The 14026-nt window shown below is 36.0% G+C and overlaps 1 protein-coding gene across 2 annotated transcripts in view; it reads right to left on the reverse strand.

Moving 5' to 3' along the window:
* Positions 1–1224: 1224 nt before the first annotated feature.
* Positions 1225–14026, reverse strand: part of CBLB (Cbl proto-oncogene B) — a 134232-nt gene continuing 121430 nt past the window's right edge. For both annotated transcript variants that reach the window (XM_032680012.1, XM_032680013.1), the window contains 3 exons: positions 13484–13621; positions 10900–11019; positions 1225–5075 (listed from right to left, as the gene is read on the reverse strand). In XM_032680012.1, the coding sequence (XP_032535903.1) occupies positions 4813–5075; positions 10900–11019; positions 13484–13621 (521 nt within the window). In that variant the 3' untranslated portion in view covers positions 1225–4812. The remainder of the gene's footprint in view (positions 5076–10899; positions 11020–13483; positions 13622–14026) is intronic.

Raw genomic sequence — 14026 nt, forward strand, 5'->3', positions numbered from 1 at the left:
ATCAACACAGATGCAAGCAGCTTCACAGTCAGAAGATCATTATTCAATGAGTTTGTGCTTTTGCTTCTGGCAGGTCTAGGAAGCAAAAATCCCGTCACAGTTCACAATATTCTGAGGTTTTTAAATTCCTTAAAATGTTCAGGATAATTATGCAATCAAGTCTCACGAATTTAAGATTTGTTTTGTGATTTAACATTTGGGAATTAGGATTTATTTTGAATAAGAATTTCCACTGCTAGACATGAAAGCATCTAAGGACAAATGGAATGTTTAGATGCCACAGTAACACACTATTTTAAAATCTGAATTTATGATTTTCCTGATGGAGACTCATTGAAACTGATAAATTGAGGCAAGTATCTTGTACAGAATTAATGACTGGGTCTATCAAACAAAAATTCCCAGAACAGTCCTAGAGCACCCAGCTGCTAAAATTTGATTACAACACAAGGTGACAGCTGACTTTCACATCAGAAGAATAAAACTGGAAGAAATAGGCACCTAAAGTACTACAGGCAAGTATACCAAACAGTTAACTTCTCAAATTAGTAAAATGACTAGTGAGCTATACAATGGGCAAAGGTTTAACACACTGAGGAAAGTACCATGAAAATCTCTGTACTGAAGGTCTAATCCAACCTGCAGGGAACAGTGTTGGGGTTTAAACAGTAATAGTTGTATTGTTGTGCATAGTGCAGTGTTTAGATTTTTCCAGAATTCTGGAATACAGTAACAGGGAAAAAAAAATGTTTTACATGCCTAAAATATTTTTTACATTAAGAGTACAATGTTTGAGAATGTAAATGCACAGTATATTAAAAAAATATTAGTGCGAGTTTATTGTAATTTTCTTCAGGAAAAAATCCTATAAATTAATATCCAGTCAGACTATATGTTCACCACTTTAGATTCTAAATATTTAATGGTCAGCATCTTTCTGACATACAACTATTATATGCACATTCCAAAGTTACTGCCAGTTTATAAATTTTTACTACTGAAATTTAGAAATGAGGTAATGTACGGGAATATAAAGCAAATGTCTCAATGCAGTGATTCGCCTTATTTTAGAACAAGGCCTCATTTTTGTGACTTACAAAACAATGGTAAGTGTTTTGTGACTTACAAAACACAGGACAGGACATGTTTCTGAAGTGTCGTATGAAAAGTGATAATATTCAATAACAGAGAGAGAGTCTTGAAAAATCACGGATCAAACCAAAATTCTCTTAACATTAATTTTATAAAATACCTTACATGAACAGATAAAGAACTTGAGCATACATAATAACCAAAATTTAAAAAGAATGTTGAATAAAATATAAATTAATTGAACACATCACTAAGTTTGCCACATGTTAGACAAGTTTATAAAAGGCATTTTCAGATAAAATCGTTATTTGAAAGAAAATCCTTCAAAATGGAAACTACTGAAGTCCTTTTTCAAGAAGTCACTCCTAAAAGCACTAAATTCCAGGTCAACAGGTAGTACCTGAATTTGCTTTGAATACGGCGTTCATTTGCTTCAAAATTTGTCAATATTTAAGACACAAACTTAAATGCTTTCAGGACAGAGTTGTCAGTGCAAAGTAAAGCTTCAAGCTGAAAATTAGAGAAATATAACAGAAGAAATGATCCTGGTACAAAACTTCCTAAATTCACATTATAAAAACGCTGTGCCAGATGCACTCTTGAGATATTGAACATTAACAAATTTTACCAGTGGCCATTTTAGGGTTCCAGCCAGGCCATTAACATGGTTAATTATATTAAAGTAATTTCTCTTATCCCAATTTAAATTCTTTCTACTCATAGTCTTTGGAAAAGATCCGTGCTGCTGATGTCCACTTGCTCTGTTCAACTTCTGATTCAGCCAATTTGCTCAAAACGCAGTGATTTTACCGAAAGGAGAGAAAAGATGAGGCCAACAGACATCACAATGATGGTCTAAAGGCTGAAATATTGGAAGAAATACGACAGCACATGTTTCTGAGTTTAACCAACTTTGTTCATCCAAGCACTCTCACTCAAGTGAGTATAAAGTTATACATGTGCATAACACACTGCCAGGCTCAAACCCTTAAGTCTTTCAAAGGTTAAAATATGTTTAGAGAACTATGTCTTTAGAGACCTAGACTGCAGCCAGATTAACTTATTTTAAGCCTATTAATTCCTGCAGAGTAAACATCAACACTCTAGCAAAGCAATTTCGCTCTGTTTGACTTTAAAACTATTAACCAAAACAGGCTTGAAATAGTCTGCATTTTCCACTATTTAGAAGTGTTATTAGCACTCATTTAAAGATTAATGGAACTCTTTTCAAGTTACCACTCAGAATATTGCTCACCAAGTTGTTTTTTAACACATAATGAAAAAAGTAAGTGTCACTGGTGGTCACAACCAGAAAGGAGAAGGAAAACTTTAATCTATCAGGCAGTAGTTCCAGCCCCTAATTGAAATATAAGGATGTAATTTGTACTAAGCTTCTGCATAAAAAGAAAGAAAATGAGTTCTTCATAACAATTCAGAATTTCAAAACTGAATCTGCACATTGTTTGTTCATCCTTGCAAAGTGTTCTTTTTTTCACTGTCATCATTGCTATGCTGGCAGTTATGCTAGAACCTCATTTCAGTGATTCCAGTACAACCAGACTGTATAGTTTAATAGCATGAATCATTTTGAATTTATAGCTAGCTAAAATGCTACAGTGATGTTGTAAACAAACCAAATGAACAAGAGGGTTTCAAGACTAGACAAAACTTATTCCCAAAACTGAGGAAAGAGATTAACTTGAACTATAAAAGCACAGAATATAATTTAGATCTAAACTTTTCGTAAGCTGTACTTGAAGAATGAACAAGTAAATGAAGTTGCAAATGCTCTTTTCTGGAACATAAACTCAGAATCATTTGCTTAAATCAAAACAGAATAGAAGTTCTTCCCTATACCCTGAATTGTCCTGATCATTTTTTATCACTGAAGCAGATTAATGATATATGTACTACACTTTGTGATGCTACAAAGTAATTTATTTAATTGGTTTTAAGAATAAGTTCCTTAGTGAAACAATGGACTTTGAGACAGCACAGTAATTTCCAATGGGTGTTCTCAGTTACTCTGAATCCTGCAATTCAGCCACTTGCTGTCTTCTAAAAAAATCTTTACAACAAATGCATTGGCTGCTGAGGTCTGATCCTGTAAATGATGTAACTTTTAACACTTGCTCAGCGTGAAGAAGAACACTAAGAGCTGAAAGGGAATAATGAATATATACTTCACACCCAGCTTGGCACACTGTGAAAATTTTCATATACTGGTCACATCTCAAAACGCGAAAAATATTCTAACTACCACATGGTATTATTTTTTCAATAGTATTAGAATAAAAGAAGATTTCAAAGTTTCCTAAAAAAACAAGAAAGTAGCAATCTTAAGAATTTTTCTGAAAATATTTGGACTGTTTGAGTGTACTCAGAAAAGAGTTGTCCTCTCTCTCTTTTCTAAAATTCAGAATATTTTTAATTTGGCTTGCATCAATTTGGGCTCAAAAATGAAATATCAAAGTCTGGAGTACCACTAACCACATAAAGCAAAAATGTATTTCCAACTAAGCAGCTGGAAACTGAGTGAAGGAATTTGGGTATTAAACACATACTCGAGAATTATAAAGTGTACAGGGAGGGAGGACATTACTAAAGAATTTTGCAAAAAAAAATTGCTACAGTAGCATTAGGAATTAACAGTGCATCAAAGATTTAAAGTTTCCAAGTTAATACAAACTGATCCAAGCCACAATGAACCACAGGATAATCACTTAAACAAAAAATTAACTGCATTCTATTTTACAGAAGTTAGACCTGGAATTTACCTGAATATCATTAATATTATTCAAATAGATTCCTTCTACTCTGGCATGACTCAGGTCACAAAGAACTGGTGACATTAGTGTGTAATCAAAACACAGTATTATCGTGTGCATTTGACTTTTTTGGAACATTTGCCATCAATTACTCAAATTGGAAAGAGATTTTACATGTGAGAACTCGGTATCACTGCTGCATGAAGTCTTTTATTTGTTGTTTGGGATTTTTTTTTGGAAACTGTATATAAAAGACCTTGGGGACTACAGGTCATGGAATTCATGTTAAACAGAAAGCTGCCCAACATCACTGTCAAAATACCTTTAAAAAGGCAGTTCATAGACAAAATAATGCATTTTACATTCAGGTATTTCCTCTCCCAAAAGCAAAGGAATCTCAGAAGAAAAAAAAAAAATCAGTAGTGAAGGCCACATACTTTTTGCATTTGATGAGCTGAAATGCAAAAAAACCAATTAAAGCATCTTGTAAGAGAAAAACAAAACAAAACACAGAACTTCTGGAAAGTGATGATTTAGTTGATGGAGTGGTCAGCATGGAAACTGTTGGGAATGCTACAGCAGAACTGACCACAAGTACAAGGGAATATGAACAGGAACATAGTACAGGCACAAACTAGAAAACTGTAACTTGCCAACTTGTAAACAAGAAAAAGCATTTCACAGATTAAAAGTTCTAGGGAAGTAAACTTCTTTAAATTACTTTGTCAGTTCAACCCTGATTTAAAAAAGTATGGCTAGCAAAAATACATAAGCCTCAGCATATTTATAAGTCTTGATCAGAGCAGCCATGAGCCTTTGATAAACGGCTGGAAACAAACACCCTTCTACTAAGGATGAAAGAAAAATATTCCATTCTCTTCTTCCTCTCATTCCCCAATCCACACATGTGTCTGTAGAATTATTCACAGGCTCCAAGAAAATCTTGATGCTGCTATAGGTTGAGACGTGGAGAGACGGGTGGAGGAAAACAGACAAACTCTCTTAAAATACTACGGGCCACGTCAACATTATTCTGGGCAATTTCAAGTGCCCTCTTGACTTCTTCAAAGGAATAGCCCTCTCCCATAAGTTTTGCAATTTTTGCATCCACATTTTCCATGGAACTGTCAGAGCTGTATGCTTTCCTGTGATGTATTTCTGGTGCAGTTCTCCGAGGAAGTGGTTTAGGGGGCCTGGCTGGTGCTTGTGAACCATCTGTTTCAAATAGAAGAGATAGAAATCAATATAAATTGGTTTAAGGCTTTTTTTAAAGGTAGGTCAAGCCTCATGAAGCAGTTTAAACAGTAAAATACTAAAGAAACATGAAGAAATATTTTAGTTAACTGATATATCTCATTTTAAAATTTGGGCAAAAGCTGAAGTCCTCAAGAACATCTAAAATAGAAATAATGTAGTAATATACTAGTTTAATAATACGAAAGGAACATGCAATTTACAATTTGGATTATCCAAAGTTGGAAGAAAAAGAAACTATGATGGAACAACAAAGATGGTGAAAATAGCCAGTCAAAATTTTAAAGGCTTTCCACTCTTAAACCCACAGCTCGAAAACTTTTCTCTTAGTTTAAAAAAAGCCCCAACCAACAAACCCACAAACAAAAAAACCCACCAAACAAAAAACAAACAAGCAAAACCCAACCACAAATTTGATCACAATTTTATTGAAGACTGTAAGTTTCGCAGAAGAGGAATCCAGACAAATGTGCCCAAGGGAGAAATCCTTCACTTATTGGTACATCTTGGAGATTCTGTTCACTCAATTGCAGTTCATTTTATGCACAACAGCTATACCTAAGTACATAAATAACTGGTTTCTCGAAAAAAACTCTAGTCCAATTATTCTCATAGTGGGAACCGAGTATGATCCTCCCTCTCCAGTGTCCCTTTGGAAATTTCTCCCCTTTCCTTATCTTCTCTGGAAAGGTTACCTTCACAGTTGATGCTGGTGGTTGAGAATCCTGATGTGCTGGTGAAAAAAAGCTAACATTCAAACTTGCTAATCTTCTCAGAGTCAAGAGTTTTGTGCTCAAGTAAACTTGGTGCTTTACTGAAACCTCCTTATCCTCGCTGATTCCCCAGTAAGAAGCTTAAATACAAGCAGGCATAGTGCAGAAAACACTTTCAAGAGCAAAGTATTAAAAAAATTTAAAAAAGTCTTTAATCCCTCAAAAAGGGTTCTAAAGAGTCTCATCAACAGTGACTTTGATAAAGATAAATTAGAGGAATTTCTGGCTGTGATACTTCCTGTTTACTTACACTGACAGCAGTGGCATTTTGCAGTGTTAAGTACTTCAGAGACAGTTTTTTAGGGATGGAAGAAATGCTATATTTCTAGTATTCTTGTTATAACATGCTACCTTATCATAACTCTGGATAGAGAGAACTGTAATTCAACTGAGTGCATTAAACACTTCAGATGAAGGAAAACAGTTCACACTAGTGCATGTCTAATGTTTTTCCATCCATTCAGATGAGTGTTGCTATAAAATTTCATTCCACTTCTTAATTCAGAGAAGATAATAGTACTTTTAGCAAGACGGTGATATTCATATAACAAATGCATGAAAGAAATTTGATTAAAGATTTATAGTAAGGAGCTACAACCTACAGACAGTGAGGGCTATTTTGCATTTGTTTTGATTTTTTTCTCTCTGAAGATGAGAAGACTTATGTAAATGATAAGGATTCTAATAAACACACCTGAAGCAGATCCAAACCTGCTAAGAAGGTGTGGAAGATCCATGAAACACACTGCTCTGAGAAATTAAACGTAGCTCAGGAAATGTGGTTAATCACTAAAAACCAAATCAGAAACAAGTTCAAATTTCTCATTTCACTTATTTTAGAAAACTCAAGACTGTAAAAGAAGAATATTCCTTATGTTTAAAATAATGGCATATCAAGTTAAAACCAATCAATTTTCTTTCACAATCATTTCAAACTATTTTCATATGTACATTTCATTATGGAATTAATTTCTAGAGTATGAAACAAAATTAATTTACAAACTTTAAATTTTCCCAGGGCTTGAAGCACAGAAGAAATTCCTTGTGCATAGATCAGATCCTTCTGTGTGCATGTGTTACGTGAGGATATATTTTTCTCTACTCAGTCTAATACAGGCTTAAAACTGAAGTTATTTCTTGTTTAAAACCTTCCTTTGCTGAAGCTTTCAAACAAACTTTATTAAGCAATCACATCATTTAGAAAGGTCATTTTTAATTCTGTCAGCAGATTTGCAGCCATAGGCATTTTATTCTAACTACAGTGACATCTCTCTATAGCACAGATACTTTAAGATCTTCAGCACTCTCTCTCTCAATTCCCATTATTATTTTTTTAAGCGCTGACAGCTCTTTCAATATCTTCACATCCATATAAAATTTTAGCTAAAGCTGGGTATCATACTGGATCCTGAGCTTAAAGATACTAAGCCTAAGCTGCATGTCCATCTGGACACTGAGATAGAGGTATTAAACAGGACTTTCCTTCCCAACTCCCATCCTCTCTGATGTTCCAGCCACCATGGATGTCTAACTAAAAAATTCAAACAGATTTTCTAATTGTGAAATTCAATTAACAGTTTCTACAGCAAGGAGTTTCCTCTATCATTCACATTTCTGTATACCAGCACTAGATTTAACCCTTGGTTAGTATAAAGGCAGACACAGGCCTATTTAATAAATGTTCAAAATACATGGAAAAAGTAGTGAGAGCTCTGTGGCACAGTGGGAAGAGGTTATTTGTAACGATGACAACTGTCCACTCCTCTCTGCTGTGAAATGCCCTTCTTTTCTTCCCTTGCTGCTTCTCCTGTACGTTCCATGGTCTTTCACAGACTGAGAAGCATCAGAGAAGCAGGTGACAGAGGCTGGCTGTGCAAGGCCCTCTGCTGAACAGTGGCAAGCAGCTACATCCAATCTGACTGGGGTACAGGAACAAAGCATACTGAGGGGACATCTGCACTAACTCAGAGAGCATGGAGAAAGTGAGAAAGGAGTCACTGTACACATCGCTCCATCAAGCTGTTAGGCATCATCTTCGTATTCTGCATTACCATGACACATTATTGCCCCTAATGTTAATTGAAATCCACCCTGAAATAATATTTCTGTGTAAAGGAATTTAAATTTACATGCCAAGTGTTTTAATCAGACCATGTGAGTGAACAGGCAGCAGGCAAATATACCTAACTAACCATTTGAATCCATTTCTTACAGAATAGCTAAGTTCAGCAAAATATATCTATCTTAGAGGCCTAATTTTCTTTTTCCTTTCCCCCTTATCACTGGTTGTGCTTAGGTAAAATATGCTAACTATTGGTAATATCACACAATCACAGAATGGTTTGGGTTGGAAAGGACATTAAAGATCATCTAGTTCCAAATCCTCTGACATGGATGTGCAAGAACATCTTCCACTATCCCAAGGCTGCTCTAAGCCCCATCCAACTTGGCCTTGAACACTTCAGGGATGATGCATCCACAACTTCTCTGGAAAACCTTTCCTCACCACCTTCACAGTAAAGAATTTCTTTCTAATATGTAACCTAAATCTGCCCTCTCTAGTTTGAAGCCATTCCCCCTTGTCCTGTCACTACACGCCCTTGTAAAAAGTCAACAGCATTCTTGCAGGCTCCCTCCAGGTACTGGAAGGCGGTAATTAAGTCACGGTGAAGCCTTCTCTTCTCCAGGCTGAACATTCCCAACTCTCTTAGCCTGTTTTCATAGGAGTGGTGCTGCATCCCTCTAATCACGGCCCTCCTCTGGACTTGCTCCAACAGGTCAATGTACTTCCTATGCTGGGGATCCCATCACCTCCCTCGACCTGCTGCCCACGCTGCTTTTGATGCAGCCCAGGATATGATTGACTTTCTGGGCTCTGAGCACACATTGCCAGCTCATGTCCAGCCTCTCATCCACCAGCACCCCCAAGTCCTATCTCCTTCTCTTGCTCTTTCTGTAATAATTTTAAACAGTTGTATATAAAAAGTTTGAGAAACCATGCCTTTGGAGTAGTTAGTTGCATAGCTGAGTACTATTTAAGTGTTCAATACAGGATACCTGGCTGAATTAGAATAAATTTCTCATTACACATTAACAATTCAGTTAAACATCACGACAGCAATCTTAAAAAACAGTGAAAGTGAGGCAGAGAAGTTAAAGGACACCCCATGCTACTCTAGGGACCCAGTGGCTAAATTATAATTAGATTTTAGAGTGAACTCCATTTCTTTTTCAGCTAGTTCAAAGAATCACCTCACAAAAGCACTGAATTGAAGAATTTCCTAAGTGAACTGATTAGTTCAGAATAAATGCAAGAGTTCTGAACGCAGTTACACTCTCTACATTGTCTTTTTAAATCATAGATGAAGGTGAACCAGTTCATCCTGAAGCTCATCAGTTCGATCCTTTGGAATTACTGCCACTGTGAAAACAACTTTCCAATTAAGAGAATGACATGATCTATCACATAGTTTTCATTTAATTGAAATTAAACAGAATATCTTGCTGCACATCATGCTGACTTAGAATGATATTTATAGCAAAAGTTGACACGTGTTTTAGAAGATGGTCGTGGGAAACATACAGATAGAAAAGTATATATTAAGTGACATCAGAAAGCTCTAAGTTCTTAAGCAGTAAGCAGCCTGCAGTAACTGAGGAAAATTAAAAATTGTTCTACTACAGAATTGCAAGAATTGCAGGAAAACTCCATAGCTTTAAAAGTAGTTACATCATTGTCTTAATTTGTATTATAAGAGAACTTCAAGCACGTTAAATAAATCAGTTTAGCACTGTAAGACAAACAGATCCCTCACAGTGTCACATATAAAACACACACTATAAACCCCTTTTTCTAACAAAGGGAAACAAAAAGAGAGACACTCTCATATTTGAAAAGGTATTCTCTCAAAAGTGATAGCATTTACCAAAGGCATCACACTAATTCTCAATTATGCTATTCATTAAAAAATAAGCCAACCTGAAGAGTGGTACAGAAATTTCCCATCATTTAAGTTGGAAACTATATTCTTTTTTTCCTATACCCCAGCAGAGTGAAACTATGTATTGCTGAGAAGGAAACAAATAATTACTACTAATAAAATTTATCTTTTTTTTTTTCCACTTGGGAACACTGGTGATGGTTATAGCTGAAAGACTAGAGTTCCTTCCTTTCTTTATTCAGTCTTCATATACAACTCCCTCTTATCTGGAAAATGATTAATGGTCCAAAACATCACTTTGCTCTTTCTTTTTGTGGTCTCTCCACACAGCAAAATAATGTAGGTGGGACAATCCTTCCCCTTCCCCATGTACCATGCACATCTAAATGAAAGAATATTTGTCTAAAAATTGGTGAAATTACTTTGAAATACAGGTAATTCTGTTATTATTTTAATTAATGTGAGTAGTTTTTCTTTAAATACTATTCGTGTTGCCTGAAAACCATATGGGAAATTTCTTTGGCAGAGGAATTGCTTCTACTGTAGCTGTTCCATTGAAAAGGAAGATAATTTTAAGTGGGTTTGGTTTTTATCATTTTATTAAGAAACTTCTTAAAATTTTCTTAGAAATTCAGACAAACATATTAGCAAAAAAGACCAGAAAATAATAATACTTTAGAGAGTGAAGCTACTATTTTTTAAGGAGAAATGAAAGCTGAAACCGAGATGCTTGTGCTACTTGCAGGACTTCTGATCTCTTGTCAGCATTAAAGGTGGCAGAAAAACCTCTGCCTTTCTCAAAAAATAAGAAACTAGAAGTCACACAAGCCTTCAGTTTGGCAGCTGATAAAATTGATGCTGCAGTATCTACACCGACAGACAACAGGTAGCGACTTCTACCTGGACTGCAGAACATTAATCTCTGTTATCATTTGATATCATACTTTTGTAGAACAGTATTACCATTGCCATTTGATGCCCAGAATGACAAAAAACTCATTGGACTTTACAGATGAAAGTTATTTGTTTCATAAAGCTGTAATTTTCTGCAAGAACAGTTTTTTGCCTTACCTGAAGATGGGGGAAGTTGATCATAGTCTTGAGATGTCCTATTTGTTTTGACATTTTCTCCAGTTACTCTACGAGCAGGTGGCAAAGGAGCATGACCAGTTATTGGATCAAAATGGGGGTCTGTAATACCAGAACAAAAAAAGGTATCTTAGAATAATTAGAATTATTATTTGAGGGATGGCTGATGCAAAGAAGCTAGGATTAAAATAGCCTCCCTTCACAGAGAGGAACCATGAATCCAGAGGTCTCCCCCAACAGCACATGCATATGGAACATATACATCCAAATTAGCATTAGCTTATTACACATATAAGCACGTTTTGAAGTGGCAAACACCAAGAGCACAGCTCAAAGTTGGTCTATCCTGCACTGACCTTGACTCTTCTGTTCACATCCATGAGGAACTTTTCAATTACCTGACACTGACACTGAATTGTGGCTGGCAAAGCATGGGAGAGTTTGCAATGCCTGAAGCAACACAATCAGAAATATCCCAGCTGTTCAGTTTGGTTAAGGATTCATTACACTCCTATGTTTTGCAGTTCGCATAGACTGCAGGGCAGGTTTCCTACTGATACAGTCCCAGCCATGGGTAAACATTACAGGGACAGAATTAAAAAAATGAGATAAATATATAGTCCTGGTATATTGCATCTTCCTTCTCCTTTTTTTTTTTTGGCTACCAAAGATGCAGCTGAGCAAGTGCAGCATCATCCTGGATCTGGCTTCTGCTCTGGACTCATAAGAGTATTTGTATGTGAGTGCAACTTTTTGCTGGTGTTGATGATGAGATTATTATTCTAATCTGACAGGCTCTGATGGGTAGCTGAGAAATCACCCTCAAGACTTGTAGGGAAACCAATCATCAAAAGCTCATCATAAATCATCTACAGCAGATTATGTGACAAGATGCAAAGTGAGTAATATGGTTTTAGAAATACCATATAAATAAAAAAAGACCAATTCACACAACCATGTGTGCCTAAGCAGATGCATACACTCCTAAGATTAATGAAAACTGCTGCTACAAGATTGTGTCCCCTATGCAAACATGAAAAACAATACCTGGTTGTAGATACGTATTCCACGTATTTTTTAAAAGCTATGAAATGTTTTTTAACACTATCGATGATGTTTCCTAGATTATTTGGAAGTAACACTTAAAAAAAGGGCTTCTATTTTTCCTCTCCATTCCCATTAGAATTGAATGGTGCATTGTGTGTTTCTGCATCAGATGGTACAACTGAGCCACCCATTCAGACTGGACTGCTGAAGATTACATTACTTTTATTTTGAAGTGCAGAAGATAAACTAATTTTCTTGGCCCTGTATTTATGAAGATCAAGCTCTAAATTCTGTAGTGTGCTGAGTCTTTTTACCTAAATGCATTCAGAGGCTTATATGAGAAAGTAAAACACTGGGCTGAATTTACATAATAAAATATACACAGCTTTGGCAAATCACTCAATGTCAGGCCTTGAGTGATGGCAAAAATATACATAATAAAAACATTCCATAAAAGGTAACTGCAGTTTAACCTAAAGCAGCTCCCTTTCATCCCACAGCAAGTGCCATTCACACAGGTCAGTCAAACACCTGACAACCTGTGAGGTCATTACGGAGTTGCACGTGACCGCTTGCCGTCTACGCTCTGGCCTTCCTGTGATACCACCACCAAAATATTTCAATTTATCCTTCTCCTTATAGCTTCTAATAAAAACACATAAGGGGAAGATGACATCTAACCACAGCACAAGGTAGATCATCACTGAAAATATTCACAGTGAACTTAAGACGGCAACATCCTTAGGAAGCTCACACAAAGAACAAAAAAATTCACTTCGCAGCGATGCACTATAACCCACAAAAATCCTGTTGTAATCCGTATCATAAACAGCAAGTGTTTCAACTTAATTAACCTGACAATCAAACGCTTTTCAACTCAAAGACAAAAATCATGAATTGTGGAAGTAGCTTTTATATCTTTCACAAGCAAAATACCACACAGAAAGCGTCACAGGGATTTACAGGGAGAGATGGATGAAAACTTGACTTAGCAAAAAGGTTATTTGACTTTGCAAAAAGGGTATGAACCCCAGGACCCAGCAACTGTGTTCACAGCTAATACAGCTTTGTGGCAAAATTTTACAACAGTTCTAACAAAGCAGAATGTTCTTTTCCCTTATTTTCTAGCTTCTCCACAAGTTTCAACTTGAAAATACACAGCATGAACTATGGTTTACTATTGAAAACAATGGAGCTGACAAAAGGATACAGACTAGTATCATAGATTACAACAGAAAATTTGGCACAAGTTTTAACTCTTACCAAAAAAGTACAATTTACCAAAATCTCTTAGCCTGGTATAGAAATATTGACCTTATTTTATTACTTTGTGATAATGAAAAGTGAAGTCTTTCTATCTTCTGAATTGCTTCAATTCCACCATTAAAAACCCAGATTTTTTAATATTTTTGTATAATGAATTCTGAAGCCTGATGACAACTTTATCACTGAACAGATAAGCTTCTGAAGTAAAGGAAAATGAAAACGAAATAAAGCGTTGCTTCCTCTGTATTCCTACCAGAATGAAGGAAGAGTTCATGTCCTGAAGAAGGTCGGCTTCCTGAGCCAGCAGGTTTTGTGTGCTCAATCATGCTGTGCCGAGCAGGAGGTGGTGGGGGTGGCAGTGAAGGGGGCAAGTTATCAAATGTGTCTTCGCCTGCATTTCAGAAACGAATTATTAGATGAGCAAAACTTCATTAAGAACTGCATAATAAAGAATGAAGCTTAAACTTTATTTTTCTCTGGCTGCTGAGGCCTTTACTCCCAGGGTTCATCTAAGCAGTTCAGTGACTCCAGTAATGAAACTGCAAAGCTAGGATTGTACTACACACAATCCTCTTCTAAAACATGCTCTGACTGACCTTTTGCAGAGCTCAGTTTCTTTTCTGGGATGGGAGAAGGGATTGCTTTTAGTGACTCGATTGCAAAGAATGTATTAGAAGGAAAGCTTCACTGACTATTATTGTAGAGTAACAGCTGTGTTTCAGTAGCTAAGCAAATATATTTATATACAAATGCCAGTGCTGAGTACCTTGGATCTGCTACATTTATACAGCGTATT

This window comes from Chiroxiphia lanceolata, chromosome 2, assembly GCF_009829145.1.
Source record: "Chiroxiphia lanceolata isolate bChiLan1 chromosome 2, bChiLan1.pri, whole genome shotgun sequence".
Classification (NCBI taxonomy): Eukaryota; Metazoa; Chordata; class Aves; order Passeriformes; family Pipridae; genus Chiroxiphia; species Chiroxiphia lanceolata.